At 45.0% G+C, this 26,467-nt stretch overlaps 1 protein-coding gene across 1 annotated transcript in view; it reads right to left on the bottom strand.

The window, feature by feature from the left end:
* Window positions 1-26,467, bottom strand: part of LOC135913835 (mitogen-activated protein kinase kinase kinase 7-like) — a 129,449-nt gene that overhangs the window by 12,541 nt on the left and 90,441 nt on the right. The window contains exons 12-15 of the mRNA XM_065446526.1: window positions 18,957-19,157; window positions 15,884-15,945; window positions 11,482-11,597; window positions 7,559-7,646 (exon numbers count right to left, since the gene is read on the bottom strand). Of these exons, the coding sequence (XP_065302598.1) occupies window positions 7,559-7,646; window positions 11,482-11,597; window positions 15,884-15,945; window positions 18,957-19,157 (467 nt within the window). The remainder of the gene's footprint in view (window positions 1-7,558; window positions 7,647-11,481; window positions 11,598-15,883; window positions 15,946-18,956; window positions 19,158-26,467) is intronic.

The raw sequence follows: 26,467 nt of genomic DNA, 5'->3' as shown, positions 1-26,467 counted from the left end.
CAAACGATGAACAATTAATTTCATTTACTTCAGAAGTAAATGGCCTATTGGAAAAATAATTACATATTTGAAATAAACCCAAAAATCCTAATAAGGTTAAAAAGTTTCACGAATATTAATGAAAAAATGAATATTATATCAATAGCAGTGTCCCCCCTGAAAAGGACTGTCATTGTGTTGTTTGTGTGGAGAGAAAGCGAATGTCCTCGGCACCTTTTCAAGCAGCTGCAAAGCGGAGGCAGTGAGGAAATCCCCATTCAGATTATTCCCCTGGAGCCTTTTGAGCCAATGACTATGACAATTTCATGCATCCAGGAGAATAATATGCTTTTTTCACATGGTGGCTAGTTTTTTCCACTTTTCATAAGACGGTTTTCTTGGTAATCAGCAATTTTCCGAGAGGCATAGTTACTTGCCTAATCATTGAATTTCAATAATTTTTGCTTTATCTGATAGCTAGGCTCCCAGGTAGTGCAATAAGTCTATAATACCACATTTCTGCACCTTGAAACATATTGAAATATTGAAGAAGGTAAGAAAATATATATATTGCATGTCAAGTTACAAATTAGAACTTTTGTAACTTTGGATAGAACAGAGGCAACATGATACAATGCTTATTGCACTCCTTGAGCATTTAGGAATATTTTCACATAACTTTTACATTTATTACTGCAAAACATTTTCTGTCAGTCATCCCGAAACATGCGAAAAGTAAAAATTTTATAATATATTTTTCTCATCATATAGAGAAAAAATAATTACATATTTGCATCAAGCACATTAAATTACATACAACCTAGAAATTTCATCCCTCTAGCGGCAATATTGTTACGTGTAGAAAGATACAGACGGAAGAGGCTATTTATAAGCTATTTACACTGGACTGGAGCCAGAGCGCCAGGCCGTCATTTTCTCGCGCCAAGGGCACAGACCCACTTCGTCGTCATTCTCGCAGCGGCTTGTCTCTCGGGTATCTACCAATAATATCGTAATACTACCCCCCGGCAGCAAAAGCGCCATCACGGTGCTTTTAAATATCCATGGCATGTGGAGAGTTGTATGGCTTGAGTTGGGTGACGTGGACAATGTCACTGGTTGTCACACCGGAGGACAAAGTGGGCGTGGCTAGAACAATTTCATAGGTGACATCGGTCACTTGGTGGAGCACGCAATATGGGCCGGTATAACAGGAAAGCAGTTTCTCACAAAGGCCAACTTTACGCGATGGTGACCAAAGCAACACGAGGGTGCCGGGCGCAAAATGGACACCACGGTGACGGAGGTCGTAGCGTCGCTTCTGTTTGTCTTGAGAGACTTGTAGACGAACGCGTGCAAGTTGTTGCATGGTCAGCACGGGCGATTGCATCACGGGCATAAGCGCTAGTTGAAGCTGTGGTGGATGGAAGCACAGTGTCTAGTAGTAGCGTCGGTTCGCGGCCATACAAAAGGTAAAACGGGAAAAAGCCGGCAATTTCAAGACGCGAAGACTTGTATGCAGAGGTAATGTAGGGTAGAGCCAGGTCCCAGTCACAGTGGTCGTCTGAAACGTATTTGGATAGCATGTCTGTAAGGGTGCGGTTCAAACGCTCAGTGAGGCCATTCGTTTGAGGGTGGTAGGAGGTAGTAAATTTATGCTGAATGGAGCAGGCCCGCATGATGTCGTCAATGACTTTTACCAAAAATGTATGGCCACAGTCTGTTAGCAATTGATGCGGAGCACCATGCATCAAAATGATATCATGTAGAAGGAAGTCCGCAACGTCAGTTGTGCAACTGGTCGGAAGAGAGCGGGTTACGGTGTAGTGGGTCGCGTAGTCATCCACGACTGCAACCCACTTGTTTCCTGATGTAGATTCTGGAAATGGGCCGAGAAGGTCTAAGCCAACATGATGGAACGGCTTGGCAGGGATGTCGAGCGGCTGCAGGTAACCAGCGGGGAGCTGGGAAGGCTTCTTGCGTCGTCGGCAAAGTTCACAAGCGGCGACGTAACGTCGTACGGAATGGGCAAGGCCCGGCCATAAAAAACGGCGACGTACACGGTCATAGGTTCGAGATACGCCGAGGTGTCCTGCCGTTGGTGCGTCGTGGAGCTCTTCTAGAACGGTAGAGCGGAGGTGTTAAGGTACTACAAGTAGGAACTCAGAGCCGTCCGGATGAAGGTTATGACGGTACAGAGTATCGTCGTGGAGGACGAAGAGGCATAGAGTGGCGTTGACCGGAGAGTGTTCAAAACGGTCGATGAGTCCTCTGATGTTGGCATTACGACGTTGCTCATCGGCGAAATGAAGCAGCTGCAACACAGAGAATACGCAAGCAGCACTGGTAATATTGGAGGAGTCAGGGTCGTCAACAGGGTAACGCGACAGGCTGTCAGCGTCTTGGTGCAGGCGGCCAGACTTGTAGACTACAGAATACGAAAATTCTTGTAGTCTCAAAGCCCATCGACCAAGCCGGCCTGTAGGATCTTTTAGGGATGAGAGCCAGCAGAGAGCATGATGGTCAGTGACTACGGAAAAAGGGCGACCGTAGAGGTAAGGGCGAAACTTTGCAACTGCCCAGACTACAGCAAGGCATTCTCGTTCCGTAATGGAATAGTTGCGCTCCGATGCTGTGAGGAGGCGGCTTGCATAAGCAATAACGCGATCCTGGCCACGATGACGCTGATCTAAGACGGCACCTACGCCATGACCGCTGGCATCTGTACGCAATTCTGTAGAGTCATCAGGGTCGAAGTGGGCGAGAATGGGTGGTGAGGAGAGAAGAGTGACGAGACGAGAGAAGGCGACGGCTTCTGCAGTACCCCACGAGAATTGTACGCCTTTCTTCAAAAGATTAGTGAGGGGTCTAGCAATTGCCGCAAAATCTTGAACAAAATGACGAAAGTACGAGCATAGCCCGACAAAACTTCGAACGTCTGCGGCTGTCTTTGGAACCGGAAAGTCTCGGACAGCGCGAGTTTTGTCGGGATCAGGCTGTACTCCGGAAGCATCAACGAGGTGGCCCAGAACAGTAATTTGGCGGTGGCCGAAACGACATTTCGACGAGTTAAGTTGCAGCTTCGCCTTTCGAAATACATCAAGTATAGCTGTTAGACGCTCAAGGTGAGTGTCGAATGTGGGCGAGAAGACGATGACGTCGTCGAGGTAGCAGAGACATGTGGACCATTGGAAACCACGGAGCAAGGAGTCCATCATACGCTCAAAGGTGGCAGGGGCGTTGCATAATCGAAACGGCATTACTTTAAATTGGTATAGGCCATCAGGTGTGATGAACGCGGTTTTTTCTCTGTCCATATCGTCAACAGCAATCTGCCAGTATCCAGAACGAAGATTGATAGAAGAGAAATAGCTGGAACCGAGGAGGCAGTCAAGGGCGTCGCCTATACATGGGAGCGGGTAGACGTCCTTCTTAGTAATGTTGTTCAGATGGCGATAGTCTACACAGAAGCGCCACGTGCCATCCTTCTTCTTAACCAACACTACAGGTGACGCCCAGGGACTCGAAGAAGGCTCAATGATGTTTTTATCGAGCATGTTGTTCACTTCATCTCGAATTACTCGGCGTTCTGATGCAGAAACTCGATACGGTCGTCGGTGAATAGAAGTAGCATCGCCAGTAGGAATCTGATGCTTGACCACAAGCGTCTGGCCTAAAGGGCGATTGTCGAAGTCGAAAATATCTCTGTAGGACGATAATACTTGGTAAAGGTCTTCAGCCTGCGCAGAAGACAGGTCCGTCGCAACCATTTTCTGTATCTTGGGATCGGCAGCCGAGGCTGGCACGATGGGCCTGCTAAGCTCGCAAGAAGCATCGGTTGATAACGCTGCCACGTGATGGTCGCCGAGACAATCAACGTTGGCAAGGCAAATACCTTGCGGAAGAATTTGCTTTGCCAATCCAAAGTTAAAGATAGGTATGCGAGTGCGGTTCGCAGTAATAGTAAGTATGCTGTGAGGCACGGTAACGTCATACTGTAGTGGAATGTCGGGCAGAGGAGTGACGAGGTACTCGCCATCAGGGACTGGTGGGGAAGACAAGAGTTCGATATAGGTTATTGATTTTGGGGAAGGCAAATAAAGCCGGTGGGGCGTAGGCGGCACTGGGGTGCGTCAGAAGGTTCTGCAAGAATCAGAAACTCAAGACGAAGGGTACTGGCAGAGCAGTCAATAAGGGCAGAATGTACGGAGAGAAAGTCGAGGCTGAGAACTAGGTCATGGGGGCAATGAGCAATCACGGTGAAGAGGACAGGGGTGTGGCGGCCGGCAATGCTGACTCGTGCCGTACACATGCCGATAATAGGCACAGTACCGCCATCCGCAACGCGGACGATGCATGCCGACGCTGGGGTGAGGAGCTTTTTGAGTCGTCGTCGGAAGGCAGCACTCATAATAGAAAGATGTGCGCCTGTATCGATGAGTGCAGTGACAGGATAGCCGTCAATGTCAATGTCAAGAAGGTTTTGGTTCGTTGGTAACGTGAGCAGAGGATTTGAGGCCAGGGTCGACAACGCAGCTTCACCTCTATAAGCTGCAGTGCCTAGTTTTCCGGCTGGGTCCGGGAGGCGATAGGCGGCGAAGAGAAGCGAGAGGCAAACGAGACTGACGGCATCGAGGTGATGGTGAGTGGCTGTAGCGAAGGTTCGGATCAGGGGCATCAGCAACAGTGGGTTCATGGCGGGTGGCATAGGGAACAGAAGGTCCAAAAGTGCGGGAATAAGTGGCGGCGTATGTCCGAGGAGGTGGTGGCCATCGGTTGCGGCAGTGACGAGCGACGTGGCCGATGCGACAGCAGTGGAAGCAGATCGGCCTGTCATCAGCGGTACGCCATTTGGACGGGTTGCGGCGAGATATGGCAGAAAAGGACTGTCGGGGACGATGAGGGCCGGTAGAGAACTGGGGAACGGTGGGTTGAGACATTGTACACACAGAGTTCAGACCCATGTTCTCAAATTCCTGCCTGACTACGGCCTGAATCATCGCAATCGTGGTTGCTGGCGGATCCGGAGGCATCATGGGGAAAGCTGGCGGACAGGCGGCCTCGAGCTCTCGGCGAACAATTCGGGTGACGTCGTCACAGGTGGTAGCCTGACGTAGTCGACCCTCACGTGTCGACGTAGCAGCAGTGTTGGGTAGCTGCGTGATGTGGTGTGTCATACGGCGGCTCTTAGCCTGTTCAAGGTGACAGCATTCTTTAATGATGGCGTCGATTGTCGAGACGTTGCCGAAAACAAGCAAATTCAAAGGGTCGTCGGCGATGCCTTTTAGGATATGTGACACTTTATAAGCTTCAGACAGCATCGTCAGCTTTTCGGCATAGAGGCAAGACGTCGAGGATGTATGAAACGTACGGCTCTGTAGATGTCTGAACACGAGACACAAGAGCCTTTCTCGCGGCAACCTTGCGGCCAATGGGGTCGCCGAACAGTTCCCTGAGCTTTTCTTTGAAATTGTCCCAACTGTTTATCTCGTCGTCATGCGTCTGGTGCCACACGCGTGGGGTGCCGCCAAGATAAAAGATGACATTGGCGAGCATGATTGTTGGGTCCCACCTGTTATTAGCGCTGGCATGTTCATATAGCTTGATCCATTTGTCAACGTCCTGTCCCTCCAGGCCAGAGAACACTCCAGGGTCGTGATGTTGGGCAACCGTGACGACGGGAGCAGTCGGACAAGCCGAAGCCGTTGCAGAGGTGGTCTCGTCGCCGGGAGGCATGGTGACAAGCTCGATGTACTGACCACTCCGGAGTTCCGTGGCAGAAGGGATCACTCACCTCCACCAGAATGTTACGTGTAGAAAGATACAGATGGAAGAGGCTATTTACAAGCTATTTACACTGGACTGGAGCCAGAGCACCAGGCCGACATTTTCTCGCGCCAAGGGCACAGACCCACTTCGTCGTCGTTCCCATGGCGGCTCGTCTCTCGGGTATCTACCGATAATATCGTAATAATATCAATAATGGTATTGCTCGAGGCCCGGGTCCTCCTTTAAACAACATCGAACGCCAACTAACCTGACCCTACTGGTTCATCTAGGAGGTAGACGCGGTTAGACTGGAGCGGGCCACACCCTGCTGCACACCCCTCTTGTGCTTTAGGAGGCCTGTTTTTATGTATATTTTTTTCACTTCGTGTGGACCCTATTTTTATTGCGACCGTGTCTGGAGTGTTCGTTGTATTAGTATGGCACTTTAAGAAATATTCGTTACAGTACATGCATGCACTTTTAATAAGTAGGGTAGGAAACTCGTAACTGCACTGAAGTGTGGTCGTTACAACCCATAGATAGTACATTTTTCTGGTAAAGAAGTGTGCATTAGAATAAAGTAAATAGGGTTCTCGCACAATAAAAGTAACACAATTTCAAATCAATTTTTCTCCTCACAACGTGCTGCCACCTACTTGGCTTTACCAATGGTAACAGTTGCACGTGTTGTTCGTGCGACAGAGATCAAGTTGTACTATTGGTTGCACCTAGGGCCTATCACTGACCAGAAATGCACCTACAATCTTTACCAAGCTCGCTTATCTTTCATATTACCAGAATTATTTTATATACTCAATGTCATGCACCTATATTCCACAGACTTACCGTCAACAATACAGAATTTTAAACACTTCACTGAGGTTCCGCCACGCCACTCTCATGCTTTCCTTTCCCCAACCACCTACACACTTTCTGCTCAACTGTATAAATCGAGGCATCATGGGTGCATGTTATGAGGTTTTCCCAGTACAAGCATTTTGGGAGAGTTGTAAAGACTTGATGAAAACATTTTATGCATCTGAAAGAATGAGCATGTTTACGTTTGCAACACCTCAATTACCCAGGAAGATGGGGAATGGCAGCTGTCTGAACAGCATCTCTCGACATTTTAGTAAGGCTACTGCGTATACACAGTCAAGGTTTTTTTTTTTTTTATGTCACGCAACTGTACTGTATAACGATGCACTGTATAACGTTTTCAATTTTTTTTTTTGCACCCTTTGTCATTGCTGTTATCACCAAGATCAGACACTTGGCGTCACAAATGATAAGAATGAAAAATGTTACAAGATACCCACCCTCAGCTCTCACGTTCACAATGATTGTTTGGATTATGAACTTTTTCTTGACAGTATGACAGCAGCAAGCCTCTTAGTTCGTACAACACTCGTTTCTGCATGCCAGTGCATCCTTCTCTTGTTGTTATTTAAAACTCATGTACAGGGACAAACGCAGCAGGAAATCAAAAGCTCGCAGTGCTTCACTGGCATGCTCACAAAATGCCAATAAGACTTGTCAAGTGCCTGCGCAGCACCCCTGTGACGATGGCTAAAATGTATTATGGCTGCATTAAAGAAAGCAATCACCATCTCACAGAGGACAGGGCAGAAAACTAGCTATCACGATCCTTCAGCACTGAGCTGTGGCCTTTTGCATTGGCTTCGGCTTGCCTAACAAAGTTTGGCTTCCCTTTCAGCTTCGTTATAACGAAGTCTTACTGTACCAAAATTACACGGCTGCGTATTATGATGGGGCCACTGAAGAAAGGGGGAAGGGCAAAGACACACACCTGCTCTTTCTCCAGCTGTTCAGCCTCATCGTAGTACGTGCGCTGGGGTTCAGACACGGGAACTTCCAACTCCTTGTCCAGCTCCTTGCTGCCCATTATACAGAAGAAAACAGCACAGACACAGTTCAGGCCCACTGTTCAACATGCACCATTGCAGTCAAGAAGATTAGCAATCAAAATGAAGTTATACTGCCTGCATAAATGCATAAATCCCAAAGGTACAGCCATTTCAAAACCTGTACAAGGACCTTCCAGAAGTATTTTCTCATACACATGGCAAAAGAGTGTAACGACCTTCCCACCCACATCACCTTAACAGATCGTACCTTTGGGTACCTTGAGGTACTAGTAAATAAAATAAAATAAATAAGAAATGATAGGAGGGCAGACGTAGTGAGAACAGTTGAGGTATTGAAGCTGGTGGCAAATGGAGTCCAAATGCTTAGCCACAGTAGCTGTGGAAAGTACTGGAAAATCACTCCCAGGGCAACAAAAAACTCATAGGAACGGGCATGGCCACAGCACCTTATGGCACCCTTAATGTGCAAAGCTGTGATGACCCTTGCGATTATTCTGTGCGATCCCTGTGATGCCACTGCCACTGTGCACTAACCTGAGCAGGTGATTTCACCAACAATGCCATGCTATACCATTTTGAGTGCATAATACGGTGACTCAGTGGCACATGTGTGCCTACGCTTGGCACTGCATTCCTAACCTGTCGCTGAATATAGTATTGTGAAATGGGGCTGCTACAGAGGAGATGATACAGTGGTGGTGCAGCTTCTTTGTCTGACATTTTACCGTGCTCTCCTAACCAAGCACAGGTGCTGGTGCATTCTTGAAACTGGTCACCCTTGTTAAGCCATTCACTGCCAACGCCAGCTAATTGCCGGGCAGCTATATTTTGAGTTTCTCAAACCTATTGATAGATGGCAGAACTTGTCAGTTTATCTGAGCACGGTTGGATATGTTACCACTACATGACAATTGTTTACCTGTGTTTCTCGGACACATGTTTTTGGATGTTTTTGAACGTCTGAAGTGGCAGACGCCATCCGGTGGCCAGTGTGCTCTCTCCTAGCAAGAGATATTGGATATTCCCTTTGACAGTGACAGGGATGACAAGCCTTGCGAGGACAGCACTTCCTCTGAGCCTTCTTTCCCAAGAGAAAATGACTTTAACGATAGGTGCGACTCGGATTCACCAGAGGAGGACGACCCATGCCGGAGCGCTTAGAACGTTTCCACATAATAAAACGCCTGTGACTTCAAAAACTGCATAGAGTAATAGCTGAATGATTCTCAAATGTAAATAAATGTAAGTTTCATAATTTCCCCACCAAATATATGGTCTAAGCGCACGTGGGTGCAGAGAAAAATGAGCATATAGAACACAGTAAAACCTCGTCAATTCAACCCTCGTCAATTCAGAAAATCGGATAACTTAGACACTTTCTTTGGTCCCGGCAGGTGTCTTCAATATTTAATGCAATGCAACTTTCGTTAATTCAGACGTATTTGGCCGGACATCATTTAATCTGGACAACTCTCGGAGCTCAACGAGCAGTGCAAATGTATTATGCAAAAGAGCAAAAACTGGCGTTAGCGTCCACTGAAACAAAGTGGCAGTGTTCGCATCAGTGGAACTCATATGTGAACGTGTACACATATGACAGCAACACGAGAATGGTTCGTGCCTATTTGTGCCTTTAAAGCCTTCATTCTTGCGTTTACAGCCACGAACAGCACTGCGTCGGCCACATGCTTTCACGACTTCATAGACGCCATACACGATCGCGTCGATAGCGGCCACTGTTTCGTCCGCAGTTGCAGCAAACGGTAGTTTTGTTTCTGGTCAATGCGTGCATCAGCCGTGCACCTTCAGAACCGCAAGGTTGCTATCCATCATCACATTTACAGCAGCCGCAGGAAACAGTAGTTTTGTTTTCACTCGTGCAAAGCTGTCGAGGATGAAGAGCACCATCTACAATGAGATGGGCTGCGACCTGGCGACACTCCCGAAAAAATAATCGGGATGTGTGCACGGTAGTGAAAAGCGTCTCAGATGAAGACGCATGCTGCAGCTGTGACGTGAAGGAAATTGTGAGGTCTTTGCCACTGCGAATGCTAATCAGTCATGAGATAACGAGAATTACAGCTTCTGCACTACTTTTGTGCAACATAGAAAAAAGATTTGCTTATTCATTCAGTAAATAAAAGCATGTTGACGTAGTAAACATTTGTTTATTGTTTTTTTGATACTCTCTATAATTTGACATTCGGTTAATTCAGACATTTTTCTTTAGTCCCGTGAAACCCAAATTAAAGATGTTTCACTGCTGCTTTCGGTAAAATAATGCATGATACAAAAGGTCCACTTATGCGAGGAAGGCGGCAGCCAATGGGTTAAGGTGAACTTTTCTTTCACGAGGTGGCGCTTGATAGCCATGCATCATGTGAAGCTTGTAAAAAAAAAACAGTGTGCTTCTTCTTCTTCAATACAGTCGAACCTCGATATATTGAACAGTGCGGAGATCGCGAAAAAGTTCAATATAGCTAGAATGAAATATCGAAAATCACGTTAAGAAATGTCAAAAACTCAATGAATCAAGGGCACGATTGGGGATTATTGTTCGAGATACGCATTCGGTTGCGCCGTGTGCAATTGGCCTAAGCCCCGGCGACTTCGTCAGCCGGGAGCGTGCGGTCGATTGCGACGCATGCAATCATCCTAGGCCACGCCAACTTTGTCAGCCGTGCGAAGTCGGCCTGGCCTGGGCCAATCACGCGCGGTGCAACCGAATGCAAGCTCCGAACAACGATCCCCAATCACATCATAATCTTGGCACAGTAAATGCTCACTTTAAGCTTCACGCAAGGTATTTATATTTGGCTGGAAGTACTGCAGCAGTGTAGCCTGCTTCTTATTGGCAGCCGTGTGCTTAAACACAGAGTCCTCAACATAGTCTAAACGATCCACATACGATAGGCCAGTGCCTTCTATTGTGCCGCAGTTGAAGTCGGGAACGGGGCAACATCAACGCTTGCAGGATCAACCACGGCAGTGTCTTCATTTGGCCGCTACTTCTGCTGTGATTTCCACGTCTGTCAATTGAAGCATCGCTAATCCTCGCGAGGCATCGCAGGCGCAGATTATGGCATCGAGGAGGAGTCAGTGCAACAAATGCAATGCGTTGTTGACGTTGTCGAGTCGAACTAGCCAAGCTGCCGCGTGGTTACACCGCTACGTTCAAATGGTGCCCTTGGCATAATCAATGTGTGCAGCTATCATGCGCAGCAGTCGGGAACGCCCATCGTGCCACCGTGATTTTCAAGAGTGTTAAGGGAGTGTTGACTGCCTGTCAACAGAGCGCACCTGGTCTGGGGTGGCGGAGTTTGATATATACATTTTACGTCTGACCTCGTTCAAAATAAACAATTAAAAATGCATGCGATTTTCAAGATGAATAGAAAGTGTTCGATATAAGCAATAATTCAATATATCCGTGCTCGATATATCGAGGTTTGACTGTACCATTTTCAGCAAAGCTATTGACAGTGTGTTTTGGGTTTCTGCAGAACAGCAGCTATAATCACCTGCACTGGGTGGTTAGCAATGCGGTTGTTTTGACTAGAGGTGAGGGAAGTGCTTTTTTTTTTCATTTTCTTCAGTTAGCCATCCTCATCAAACACACAAGTGCCAATCCTGGCTGTTCGTGTGTCATGTGTGACTGTTACATGCTCACAGTTGATTAACTACTACTGCAATGCTCCCAGTGCCGGTTCAATCAAAGAGGGTAGCATTTCTTGAAGCATGCATGAATGGAGGACAGGCGCATCACACAGTTTTTTCAAGGAGCCCCTCTCCTGCGTATTTCACCGACCACAGCATAAAGACAAGCTTTTGAAGAACGACTGACCTTCGCTGGTTGAGCAGGCAGATCTCCGACTGCAGCTTGAAGTACCACTGGGCCAAGCACCGGTGGTCGTCAAAGATGCGCACCGACTCCTGGCAGCTTGGAACTGGGCTCAGGGGCTGCAAGCAAGAGCAATGGCAGTGACGAAGTCATGGGCGCTTAGTAATAAATCGGATGTGGGTAAGACAAGTAGTGAAATGAAGAAATAATTTTCTTTCAGTTTTTTTATTGTTATGTTTAATGGCTTGCTACTGTTACGATCAATGACAGCGTCACCCTACCAAGGCATGTCCCCCGAGGCGGCTCCCACCACCAAGTCGTCTGCCAAGATGGCTCCCCCTTGTGTTCCACTGTTCTTTTATAATAATATTTGGGGTTTTACGTGCCAAAACCACTTTCTGATTATGAGGCACGCCGTAGTGGAGGACTCCGGAAATTTTGACCACCTGGGGTTCTTTAACGTGCACCTAAATCTAAGCACACGGGTGTTTTCGCATTTCGCCCCCATCGAAATGCGGCCGCCGTGGCCGGGATTCGATCCCGCGACCTCGTGCTCAGCAGCCCAACACCATAGCCACTGAGCAACCACGGCGGGTACTGTTCTTTTCACAACTAGTGTCATACTATGTTTGGTGTGGAAACATGGATATATGACACTGTGAGTGTCCCCTTTGGAATGGGGTGGTGGGTAGTGCCACCAAGCTCTTGTTATTATGTTGCCTAATGTCCTACCAATGTTTAAAAAGAAACGGAAAAAAAAAAACGAATTGCCATAACCAAATTTTCTGAACCCCTATTGGGAACTTTGTTTTCTACAACTCAGTTGTTTGTCGTTTGCCTACTTTTCTTCCCCCAATCTTTCAAACGCCTTTTACTAATCTCCATTGTGGACATGTTTACATTCCCCCTGCTCTCGCTGAACACAAGGGCTTCAAGGAGGCATAAATGGGACTAAACCAACTGCTGGGTAGATATCTTCACATTCATCTTAAGACAAGCTTCTTCCTTTTCGTATCTTGCTATATAAGTACATGTTCTAAGGCATCTTGATCACGCTTCTAAAAGTAAAGCTTCCCTGTGAGTTATCATAAAATGTTTCTTTCCTGATTTCGTGTTTTCCTCTTAAGTAGTTACTCAAAGCAGGCTTTTTTTTCTACTGCCGCCATCCATGAGATTGTCTCAGCCTCTCTGACTGCGTTCGACATTCTTTGTTACCATGTTGCTCACCGTACAGGACGCATACATGCTGGTACGCATCCTAGTTCTTTTCTCTCAACGGTGAATCAATGTTTTTTCTGTACAAATACCTGAATACTCTTCCAGCCCATTTACTTCCTCAGTCCATTTACTTCCATATTCTTCAGTCGTTCTTCATACTCAATTTTACTGCGAGCTTCCCTCACTTCAAAACTTGTCCAGCCCATATCACCCTGCACAGCTTCATTTGTAGTCTTCCCGTGAGCGCCCAATGCGAGGCGACCCACGGACCTTTGGTTTCCGTCGAGTCCTGATTGTACTCCTGATTTAAAGCAAACAACCGCATTTCCAAAAGTAAGTCCTGGAACCATTACACCTTTCCACATACCTCGGAACACCTTGTACTTATTGTATTCCTATAGCACTCTGTGTTTCATTATGGCCGCATTTCTCTTCCCCTTTACTGTTATTGTTTTTCCTGTGTTTCCATATATCTATTGCCTTTGTTTATCCATATATCAAGGTATCTATATTCTTTTACGTGAGGTATTTCTTGGCCCTGTATCTCCACTGTCTGTTCACTGTTTTCATTGAATACCATAACACCTGATTTTCTAACACTAAACTGCAAACCTAAATCGTTGCCTTCCTGTCCACACATATTAGCCAGACGTTGCAAATCACTTTGCTTGTTAGCTAGCAACACAATGTCGTCCGCATAATATAAACCTGGGAGCTGCTGCTCTACTACTGTACCCGCCCGTTTGTATGAGATTAAACCTGATATTACTTCCTTCTAGCGCCCTCTCCATCCTCACCATGTTCATCATAAACAGCAGTGGGGATAAAGGGCACCCCTGTCTCAGTCCCTTGTTGATATGAACTTCCTTCTCACTTCTCATCACTTCCCATTCAATGCAAACGGTATTTTCTAGGTAAATCTCTCCCAGAAGCTGTAGACAATTATAACTTAAGCCTTCCCCTATCAGAATATTCCACAAAATGTTGCTGTCTACATTGTCATACGCTCCTGTAATGTCTAAAAAGGCCACTTATAACTGTCTGCTTTGTACTCTTGATAGTTCAATACACTGAGTAAGAACAAATAAGTTATCATGCACACGCCTAGCAATTCTGAAGCGATTCTGAAGTTCTCCCAATATGCCATTATTCTCTGTCCATGCTTGCAGTTTTAATTTAATCACCTGCTAGTTACCTGTATATTACAGATGTAATGGTGAACGGTCTATATGAGTGAATTCTATCTTTTTCCCCATTCCCTTTGTAAATTAAATTCGTTCTACTTTGTCGCCAACTGTCCGGTATTCACCTGTCCTGTAGGCATTTTTCTACTGCTTTCAACAGAGCTTCCCAACTTTGTGTATTTGTGTAAAAGCAGTATTTTTCTACACCATCGTTGAGCATATCATTAAACTGCGATCATATATGTTTTCCAGTCGCTAAATTCCATAAAAACAAGAAAAGGTGCAAGGCATGAGCAGTAGAGAGCAGCAGGCACTCGCCTGTGTCACGTTAAAATGTCAGCAGACACTGCTTCCCCTTCCAGTAACAACAAATCTACTCGCGAGTCGTCGCATGTCACATTCACAGCTATCACTTCCGACCTAATTGCAATGGAAGTGTACTGCACACTCTTAACACGCTATAACCCAAGCACGCTCGCATTCCCTGTTGCGGGCAGTGCGAAGTGAGAGCCATGTTTCGCTCTGGCGTCACCATCCAGCTCAATTTAACTTTCGTTCCCATGCAAGAGGAAAACGACAAACATTGCGTATCTGGGGCCGCTCGGGCTCCAGTAGCTTGTATTGACGTCTCGTGCTGCAACGATTCACGCAGTGCTTCACATGATGTAAATGTTAACTAAAGCTGAGTCTGCCAAAATTTTTTTGACTTCTGGCTGTACCTTTTGAGAACTTGCCATTGCATGCACATGAGAACATGCGCACTGTCCCCTTTTATCTGTCATGCAGGTTGGCCTTAACGTGCTGACAATAACACACACATAAAAAGACACCTCCCATAAAGATCGAAACACCCTCCTGTTCTCCAGAAGAAAACAATGGGAAAGCAATAATTTCTAAGCAATAGAAGATTGCCATTAAGCGCAGCACGGCCCACTATTAAATTGAAAACCCTTCTGGTATTTAGGACAACTTTGCTATTTTTTCTGCTACAGAGGAAAAGAAAGCACTTAATTCTATTTGACATATCTATACATATATATGCTATTGGTAAAAAAATATTTTCTAGACCTTCGTATACGAACTGAATGGTTATCAATGCAGGCATACTAATTTGACATTCCCTTTAATAAGAGTAGAGCATGCTATGCATCTCGATTCATAGGTAACTAAGTTACTGATAGCTAGCAAGGTTCCCGTTAAGTAATGTGATTAGCCAGCCTCCTGAGCCTGTGCCGCACTGTGTTTTTTGCACAGTATTTGGAAGCATAAAAGTTTGTGTTAAATTTTGTGATATATGATTCAATACTTGGCTTTTCTTTCTTGATTCGATTCAATATTCGATTCAAAACAAACTATTCAGTATTCACACACCCCGAAAATATTTGATTTCAAATCTACTATTCAGTATACGCACACCACTAAATTTTAGACAGGAAGTCGCTGATGCAAACCAAGTTGCAGTGGAAATAACAAGTAGTTCTCTGCCAAAAATGATTAAACAAACACTGATGAGCATGAATGTTCAGGAGCAAATGCTTGACACTGTCCTACTAGCACTGTTTCACTAAGGACTTGCTTCTCTCTGTAAATCTGTTCGACAAGCAGCTTGAAACAGGGCTTGCTCTGACTGACTCTCCATTCTGTTACACAACGATGTGGGCTGTCACCATCACCCTAGTTGTGTTGTTGTGAAGCCGATGTCATCGTGGCACAGTTGATGTTGTGGTCATTGGGGGCAGTGGACACAGGATTGTACGCTGTCTATGGCAATGTACGCCAGTTAAAGGCATTAAAGGTGAGTAACAACTGCTACGGGAAATAAATTCAGAGCTGCAAGAATCGCCGAACCCTGTTAACTGTGTCTAGGTGGCAGTGTGATCCTTCAGAGCTGCAAAGCTGTGCGAGAGCATTTGTGCCTATCTTCGCAAACACAACCGTGTAAGGAGTTCCAAAAGACCAGGTGCGGCCAAACACTTTTAAGGGGCAACAACATTCCTACTGACCTGCAAGGCTGGCTCGATGAGCAAGTGAGCATTGAGGCCCAAGTCCACCTCCTGCGGACAGTCTGCAACGGGCGAAACAATGCTTACAGTAAATAGCAAAAGCTCACCAGTGACACACTTCCTTGGAAAAACAAGAGAATTCGACAAAACGAAATGTATTCAGAGGGAAAGTCAAGTACCTGCAAAAGTTGCCTATGATTGAGGGCACTGTCCACACACCACACCGGTGTGCACCGAGACACACTGGTGTGATGAAACCGTGGATGAGGGGGCACCGGTGCGATTTGTGGACGACGCTATTAGGTTTGTTGATTATGACGGATTAACCACAATGAGGCACAGCTTACACTTCATCACAGGAATTGCTAATATTTCCTCAGGTGTGTGCAAATGTCTTGTAATGCCTTTTCGTACATGGGGAAAAAAACCACCTGGTTACTTGACTGCCCTCATGAGCATGTGAACAAATATCATTTGTCCACAAGTAGCGATACGCAGACTTTGCTAAAAAAACCACCTGCTATTCCAGCTTCAATTACCCGTCACGTTACATGCTCCCAGCGATTATGCCAATAAGCATGATGGCCAGATTTCTTTGAATGTCATGACTACAGACTGCTACTGCTGCTGGAGAAATCTGTGTGGCACGAGATTTTGTGAGGGAGAAGAAATGACATACATGGCAGAGATCTGATGCTGTCACTGTGAAAATGATGTCACGCAACCCATTTAAAACTTCCACTTCTGTCATGCATTGTAAATAAAACAAAATTAATTATATCATATTTCAATGTGAATTAAATTGTAGTTTGGCCTGTTACATTTTCCCCATGCAGAATTTGATATTAGAATGCCTTAACACTACATCAGCACTATGATGATGATGATGATGATGATGATGATGATGATGATGATGAAGAAGAAGAAGATACAAGCATTCCCTTTGGAAAGGGATACTGGACCATGCTATCAGGCACATTCTTCTAAACGTTCTGGTGCATTTAAATCTTTCAATATCTTTATACACTAAGCCACTATATTCTCATCTGATAAGTTTGTTGCAGGAATGTGACGCCCTCTCTAACCAGGGCTGCGACTCAAAGCAGGCAGCGGAACACAGCCTTCAAGGTCACCGATGCAGCTACATAAGTGATGTTGCTTGTCAAGGCAAATTGAAAAAATATTGTGTGTCCTATTTAGCGAGTGAAAAGCTGAGCAATTTGGTCATTTCTTCACATTAGATGGGTGCTGCACTGTTTATAGAAGGGAAACCTACAACATTCCAGACAGATTAAACTTTTCTGGTCATTAGCATTTACCCAATTAGAAGGCTGTTTTTTCCATTCGCTTTTATTTCCCTATACTTCATCATTTAATTTAAGCACAACACTTAATTTCTCCTATGCTTGCCTGGTTTGTCTGTTTGCTTCGTCTAGTCGTCACTTACAAAGAACCAAGCCCCTCAATTCCTCGAATTCTCATAGCAAGCTGCTAGCACTTCTATGTATCTAGCATTGTTCATGCTTCAAAACGAGTGTTTGACCATTCTCCTTGAACGTTTGTCACAAATTCAGCAATTTCAAAGTATGTGTGAAAAATACATTGTATGCAAGTACAACAGTTGAACCTCAACATAATAAACTCCAATATAATGAGATCCTTGATGTAACAAAGCATTTAACCTTAAATAACATTATGTAGGTTCTACACCATGTATTTCTAACCTCAACAAAGCAAAGTGTGTTTATCTGCTACTTCAATACATCTAAATTTTGATGTAATGAAGTCAGTAAAAACGGCACTTCTTTATATTGAAATTCAACCTTTTATGCAAATGAGTATAGTCATCAATGGATTTTTCTCACACAAGAGGGGCTGTAAAATTTTCTGTATTATTAGTGGACAACAAAAAGAAAACAAATTTCAGAAAGAAAAAATTATTTAGCTGAATTTGAGAGTCGGCGACCAAACGTACGGTTTCATGTCGTGTCTATGATATCTTCTTATCAACAGTACCAAGCGAAGATATTGTGTTCACTCTGCCAACTGATGGGGTTGCCCGCAGCGGGACGATGCTATCACAAAGAGTGCATGCAGAGGTGAGCGAATGCTTCATCTGCCTCTCGCGTCAGCGCATCTCTAAAACTCGAGATTAGGCGACCTCCAGAGTGATGTTCCTGCGAGCCCAGCACCCGGGAAGCCATGGCCAACTCGGCTCACCAAGCTTTGGGACCTGCCATAGATTATTTCCAAGATGGAGCGCACGAGCCACGAGTAGGAAACACACCCTCACCTGCCCCTCTCTATCGTTTTCAACTCGACTCACCTTGCCCGCTTTCTCTCGCACCCACAGCATACGGTGTGGAGGGTGCAATGTGATCTTATCGCACTCGGACTATACATGGAACATGACGGCAAGAGGGTCTTGATGCTATGCTTTGGCGGCTACTCTCTGTCGCGCGGCGCACTTGTGAGGTGCATTTGCAAACAGCTGCTTGTAATTCAATCGTCTGACAATCTGCGCCCACGGCCGTTTCTATCTATTCCCTCGGTATTCCTTTGTGATTGCAGCGAATTTCGTTATATTGAAATCATGTATAAGCACAATTTGTTATACTGAGGTTCAAAATACATGGTGTTCTATGTACAAGAAGTTATAAAAAGTTAAATACTTCATTAAATAGAGAATTTTGTTACAGTCAACGTCCGTTTTTCGGACTTCCTAGGGACCCCCAAAACGTCAGAAAAACCGAATGCATGCCTTAAGCCCTAAAGCAATCAATAGCTTTAAAGGCCTGCCAGTACACTAATTAGGCAACTGGGTGCTTGTACTGTGTCAGGAGACGGTGGGTACATGCGTGTATGATTGAGGAACGCATTTTATGTCTCGTGAAAGTGGCCCCTTGCACTCTTGGTATGCCTCACCGCGTAGCAGTTCCGTATTGCGGCGAAGCTGACTTTTGGGAACCAGCATTACACGCTTTATACCTTGCCATGTTTTCCGCGCTTCGACACCATTTGCGAGGTCCTTGGACCAGCATGCTCCCCCTGCACCAGGGAAATCCATTCACACCTGGTGTAGCAGGCCACGAGGTCTTCCGCGAAGGGTCCGGCCGCGTCAGCAAGGGTGTCTGGAAGCTCGGATGAGGCCGTGGGTGGCCACCCGTCCTTCCAGGCCACTGTGGAGGCAGCTGTGGTGTGCGATGATCGCCAGCATCCAAGGCAGCTGCCATGCTGGGCTGCTGGGAGCCTGCCGATCCGACCCGACGGTGGCCTGCAGAACACACAAGTGCTTGAGACAGGAGGCACAGAAACAAAGGCTTGCTTACGAAATGATGCCGACACGAAAAATGCAGTCAACTTGCTATAATTCAACACAGACAGTTGAAAATTTCTGTTATTGCAATGAGTCAATACATTACCGTAAAACCTCATTAATATGTAGTTGGCAGGGAACGTGGATCAGGTATGCACATGAGCAATGTACCAATTAACTAACAATGGCACATGCGGGGCTATAGACTTACAGCCAAAAAATGTGTTAATTCTCACTCAAACACGCATACAGACAAACTTTATTTGGAAGCAGACAGCCAAAAATCTGCTTTGCAGCAATGACAGCATCCTCAAAATCGTCAAGGCCGCAAGCCAGTTTTTCGATCAGGCTCCACTTTCTGCGAACGCCCTTATGACGGTCAATGCACTAGCCACATCGGATATGGAAGGGCCATCACCCATGCCATCATGCATGAAAAATGAAGTAAATACTAAGCACTAAGCCTTTGGCATGCGTTAAGCAATTACAGCTTAAGAGGTCAGCCAATACATTAGGTTCAATGGTGACAGGGCGGGGGATTCATCGCGACTATATTTAAACCTGAATTAATTATTAAGCATGTACATGTTAATGAGGTGTTGTGGTGCATGACTAAAGAAGTGCAGATCGAGCACAGACAAAAAATGCACATACATATACACAAAAGCACTGGCCTTTTCTTTGTGCATGTGCCCAGTTTGTGTTGCGTTAGTCATCTTTATCAAATACCAACATGCCCAAACTGCCAGCCTTGTGAACGCCAAATACCGTAAAAACCGGAATATAGGTCGAACTTTTTTTCATAAAACCATCGCGAAAAGTTGACCCTCGACTTATATACCGGACATTGGTGGAAAAACTACGGAAGTCTTGCAACAATGGGCGGATAAAGTAAACAGCCGCCATTGCCATCATCAGCAGAGCGGCCGCGCGGCGTTGATTCTTTATTCTATGGTGTGGCGACATTGTGGCACCGGCATTTTGCGTTTCCACTGTCGCAAAGTTATATTAATTAAAGGCTGCATTTTCATTTTGTTTCAAAATGAGTGGAAGCCGACGTCAGTTCACCGTCACCTTCAAGAAAAAGGCGATTGAGTACGCGGAAGCCCATGGCAACCTGGCGGCACAGCGTGAACTTGGAGTATCCGAAAATAGCATTCGGTAGTGGCGGAGGCAAACGCAACGTATTACAACTTGCAGCAACCAAAAGAAAACGTCATTTCGTGGCCGGATCGCAGCGGACTGCAGAACTGGAAGGCAAGGTTGCGGAGTCCGTCCGAGAGCTGCGTGTAAGATCGCTGCCTGTTGTCGAATGCATTCGTTTGAAAGCGATAGAGATCGCACGCGCCTATGGACTGGACAGCGAGAAGCAATCGTCATCCGACTCTGTTCAAACGTGTTGCTCTAATTCGGAGTAGCGCTTGCGGACTTCGTGCCCTTCTGTGTACTGTACACCCGACGAATTTTTAACAGTGTCGCGCGACCGTCGACCCGCGTGTTTGTCAGCACCTTTTATCATCACGGCACGGAGCGGCGAAGTAGTGAAAGTAAGGGCATGTGTACACATGCGCGTATCTTGTTTGTTTCACTGCTCAGCGCCGTTAATACGGTGTTGACAAGCACGCGGGTCAATGGTCGCGCGATACCGCTAAAAACTTGGCCAGGTGCACATGCGAGCAGCATTTAAATAAATACTGTCACCATTGTGCAACCCGCTGAGTCGCATTTGTTTATATAAAGGTGTGATGTCTTTCGGTACTTTTGCCACCGAAAAAGATTTTTTTCATTTTTAGAATTCGTTAGTCGGGGGATCGACCTATATTTCAGTCCGACCTATAGTCCGGTTTTTACGGTATGTGTTGGCCTACAGCCTTTCCAATACACTTTGACTTCCCTGGGCAAAAATTTGTTAATGTTTGATAGTGATAGTGCTTTGAATTATGGAAAAATATCACAGTTTCATTATAGGGGCAAAGCAATGAATGCGATAGCAACATGTTAGAATATTACACGAAGTGTAAAGACGAAACTACACGTACGCTCGCTGGCGTGCGAAAGCTTGTACCTGCACGCCTTGCGTTTGCTGCACCTCAGTAGAAATGGCTGTTTGAACCTACAAGAAGCGCTCCAGAGTGGGCCCACTTGGCTCCCTATTTTCACCTGGGTAGACATCATTTCGCATTTTTGTGAGGCAGCCAGAGCACTAATATTTGTCTGGAGAAGGTGTCTGTGCTCTCACCGTGCTTCGACACCTACAATCTGTCCCGCACCATCTCTGCATTCGTGGGGTACATGGGCTAGAGCATTCGCGCCGGCAGGCATATATGTACAGTCTGGCCTTAAGACTTGTAGCTGTAGCGGCAGTAGGAGTTGAAGTAAACGTAAGCTGACTAAGTGAAAACGAGCTGTTGTGCTAGGGGTCCTCCGCTTGAATCCTGCCATCAGACAATTTCATTTATGTTCATTAATTAAAGCCAACGTCTTTCTTAGCGGCTTTACCACCACTTTCATATCAGGTATGTTTCAAACCTTTCCTGGGCCAATCCCGGAGGTAGTGCACAGCCGCACCAATAAAATTACATTATTTTCAAGTTTGAGCTCTGTTACTGTTACTATTAAGTCTGAAGAAATTTCAGATGAAAGGCATGTGCTGTCAGTGTTTTGTTTCACGACATTTGTTTGTGGGCTGCCATTCTCAAAATTCTGAGGAATAACTGTGTCAAGAATGCAAGACCTGGTATAAGCAACTTTAGTGATAGAATAGTGTGGCAATATAACCTGCATATACCGCATGCCATATAGTATAGCATAGCATATAGCATGCATATACCTAAATACAGTTAAGCCTTGATATAACAAAGGAGGTAAAATCAGGAATTTGCTTCCTTATATCGAAATTTTGTTGCATAAAAATTAGAACTTTTATGCAAATAGGTACAGTCACCGATCAATTTTTCTAGCATGGAAAGGGGCTGCACAAATTTCAGAATTATCGGGCAATCAAAAAAAGCAAGTTTGAATGAGAAAAGAATTCATTTTGATGAATTTGGGAGTCGATGACAAATGATATGGTTTCATGCCACGTCGGTGATACCTTCACACCAGCTGCACAAATATCATTTCAACATAAGGGAGGGCTTTAATCCTTGTGACAATTAGAACAAATGTACAGAGCAGTAAAGAAACAACAAACAAAAACAAGCCAGGAACAATTGTGAAAAAAAAGGGGAACATCGTGTTGGAGTAAGGGTGGGTCAGTAATAAAGCAATGTGGTTGTTTAACATTTAACAGGCGCATACTTGTTGCCCCAAGTATGCGCCTTGCACGCTCAAAATTGTTAAAATTTATCAAGCCCCCAAAAATGCGCGTTTAAGCTCAGCCTGGACAAGCTGCATGTAGGCAGCAGATGCTATTTTTTATTATACTACATCCGATAGTCATTGAACATACCACAACACCTAACAGCAATCCAATGTCAGCTCCAACCGATACCTTATCTGACCAGCCCCAGTGACAAACAAGAAATTCCGTGCCTGCTTCATTCAAAAACCGCCCTGATTCATTTTTTAACATTAGTGTGGTTTTCACTAACATCCGCAGTATAATTCCAAAACATGACGAAGTCGAAACGCAAAACATGACGAAGTCGAAACGCACCACAGCCGATATGATTTTACTAACGGAAACGTGGTTAAATAAGGACGTTGGCGACCACGAAGTTTTTCCATCCTACCCTAACTTTACATTTTACCGATGCGATCAGCATGATAGGCGAGGGGGAGGTGTACTAATCGCCGTTAAAGACAGCTTACCATCATCCCTGATAAATCACGACAACAACATCGAACTAACATGGGTAAGCCTGCACAGTACAATTGGCAAAATAGTGTTTGGAATCTGTTACCGTCCACCAGATAGTAACCCCTCATTTTGCAATTTCTTACGCCTCTCTTTAGAACAAATAAAAAAAGATATGCCCGCTACACCTATCTTCCTTTTTGGAGACTTTAATCATCCCAGCATCAATTGGCCACTACTTTCAGTACCCAACAGAACACCCTGTAGTGAACCCAAACAGTTTCTTGAATTAACACTGGACTTTAACCTCCACTAAGCAATAACATGCCCAACTAGGGGCGACAACACCCTGGATCTCTTATTAACATCTAGCCTGGAAAACATAAAAAATTTGACTTCGCTCCCTGGCTTTAGCGACCACAACGTACTTCATATCGGCATTTCATTGCCATTAAAAAAGAAAGCCCCCACGCAAAAATTAATCACTGATTACAAGAAAGCTAACTTCGATGCATTTAACCGCGAACTTGCACTCTTCTACAAAGATTTTCGACAGTCATACCCTGCTCGCTCGGTCAATGCCAATTGGGAATTATATAAAAACACTATGCTAAACTTAAAGAACTAGGCTTTCTTAAACGTCATCTTCACGACGCCCCTCAAAATGTAAAGCTACTTGCTTATAAATCATTATTCAGGCCAAAACTTGAGTATGCATCTGCCATCTGGAATCCACAGCAAGCTTACCTCATCGACTCATTAGAAGCTGTGCAAAACAAAGCCGCCTGTTTCATTCACCGCTCATACTCACCCTATATCAGTGTTTCATCTCTCAAGCTACATTCCCAATTATGCAGTCTTTCCCTCCGTCGCCGTATTTCTAGCCTGTGCCTATTTCACAAATTTTATTATTCCCAGCTCAGACAGCAGCCATACATCTGCGCACTGCCATCACGCACGTCTTGCCGAATTGGTCATCCGCTGAAAGTCTCACGCCAACGTGCCCGTACGACTACATTTTCCCAGTCATTCTTCCTCCGAACAGCAAGCGACTGGAACGACCTTCCCCATGAAATTGTAGCCATCACCTGTCCATGAACCTTCCTATAAAAAGTTACATCCCACCTGTCGTCATGAAAAAAAAATGTTTCACTTTCTCACGTTAAAACCACCCCTTATGTAAAACCCCCTGCAGGGGGCCTTTAGGGAAATAAAAATGAAATGAAATGAAAAATATATATCCCTACTATCCTTATAAATACTGACAAAAATAGCCAGTGGTTTACGCAACACCTAAAATGTCTACTTAATAAGAAAAAACGCCATTATCGGAAAGCAAAGTCAACTAATAACCACAGAGCTTGGGGATAGGTACGAACTAAGCGTCAAAAAATACATCAAGGAATTGGAAAGCTTCCAAAAACAAATTTTTTTCAACTGCCGTCTTATCAATCCTTCAGTACAACCCTCGTAAATTCTTTCAGATTATCTCCCCGCCTAAGCGCCAAACTAAGCTGCAACTATCAGATGACGACAACGTACTAATTGAAACTGAAAAATGTGCTACAGCCCTTAACAATTTCTTCACATCAGTATTTTCTCCTGCTATAAACTTCAGTTCTGACGAATTACCACGCCACTCGCTGACCACAATGACCGATATCCAGATTAACACTGATGGAATAGCTGGGCAATAGCTGGGCATTCATTATCCTCCTCGGCTGGTTGCGATCAAATCAGCAGCAAATTACTTAAAAACACCAGTTCCCTGTCAAGCACAATACTTAGCTCACTTTTCCAGCAATCAATCAGTATTGGTGAAGTTCCCCATGATTGGAAAAAGGCTCCAATCGTTCCCGTCCATAGATCAGGTGATCAAACAAAAGCATGTAACTATCGTCCAATTTCTCTAACCAGTATCCCCTCTAAACTGCTGGAACATATCATAGCAACCAATCTAATACACTACCATGAATCAATTAACTTCTATTCATATAAGCATGGTTTTAGAAAACTATTATCCTGCAAAACTCAGCTCTCTGAATTCACCGATGAAATCTTACAACACATGGACGATCACCTACAAATTGACGCCATCTTCTTAGACTTTTCGAAGGCCTTCAACCGCGTCCCCCACAATCACCTACTTGCCGAAATATCTGCTCTTGGAATCCCACCATCACTGATTACTTGGATCGAACATTTCTTAAAAGGACGCGTACAATACACATCCGCTAACTCTCACAAGTCACACCTTTCTGATGTTACATCCGGTGTCCCCCAGGGAGCAGGCTTATCCCCGCTGTTACTTTTAATCTATATCAATGACCTGCCATGTAACACAAAAACTAGACTTCGTCTTTTTGCTGATGACTGCATCATCTACAATGCCATCCATAACCCTGGTGATTCCACCGACCTACAAGAAGACATATACACTACTGTTTCATGGTGTGAAAAATGATTCATGCCTCTTAACCTTAAAAAGTGCCAATGTATGTCCTTTTCACGTAAGCGCAGCATTGCAAATTACGCGTACCACATAAGCTCAACTACAATACCACGAACAGACTGCTATAAGTATCTAGGTGTTCACTTGACATCATCATTATCATGGGTTACTCACATTGAAACAATATGTGCAAACGCCTCGCGCACACTTAGTTTCTTGCGTCGCAATCTGAAATCTGCCATCGCCCGCTATAAAAAAACTTGCATATCAGACATACGTTCGGCCGAAACTGGAGTACACATCATCTATCTGGCACCCCTCGCAAGCATATCTCACCTACGAATTAGAAGCCATTCAGAATCGTGCTGCACGCTTTATCATGTCAAACTACTCAAGTAAAACCAGCATAACTGAACTAAAACGCACACTCGATCTTCCCAGTCTCCAATCACGTCGTATCATCTCGTGTCTCTGCATGCTTCACTCTTTCTACTATCACCAAATAACCAGACACCCTCGACTACAACCCCCACCTAGAATCTCTCCCCGCCTCAACCACAGCTGTCCAATCGCGCACATTCAGTGCCGTACGTCTTCGATGAAGGATTTTTTTTTTCCAAATGCAATAGCGCTGTGGAACACTCTGCCCGACTGTATTGTCTCTTCCGCCGACCACACGACTTTCCGTGAGAAACTAACAATCCACTACACTTAGAATGGTTTGTCACAAATGCGTTTGCTACTTGACCCCTTTTAAGTAATTAATTGACAGTGATTCGTTCTCACGCATAGTATGTTTTTAATAGTGTTTATGTAGTATGTATTTTGTTGTATTTTATGGCTTCTTTACAGTGATTTTGATTATAGTATCGCTTGCTCGGTTCGCCCCTGAGCGTTGTTTCCTTTTCTATTCTTCGTCTATCTTTTCTTCCTCTTTTCCCTCCTTAGCGTGATGAAGAGTTCCTCATACTTTGTTTGCCCCCGCCTTATGTAATGCCTCCGGGCCTTTAAGGCTTC

The sequence above is a fragment of the Dermacentor albipictus genome, chromosome 5 (genome assembly GCF_038994185.2).
Source record: "Dermacentor albipictus isolate Rhodes 1998 colony chromosome 5, USDA_Dalb.pri_finalv2, whole genome shotgun sequence".
In the NCBI taxonomy this organism is placed as follows: Eukaryota; Metazoa; Arthropoda; class Arachnida; order Ixodida; family Ixodidae; genus Dermacentor; species Dermacentor albipictus.
The sequence above is the reverse complement of the archived record's forward strand: the minus strand, read 5'-3'. Positions and strand labels throughout refer to the sequence as shown.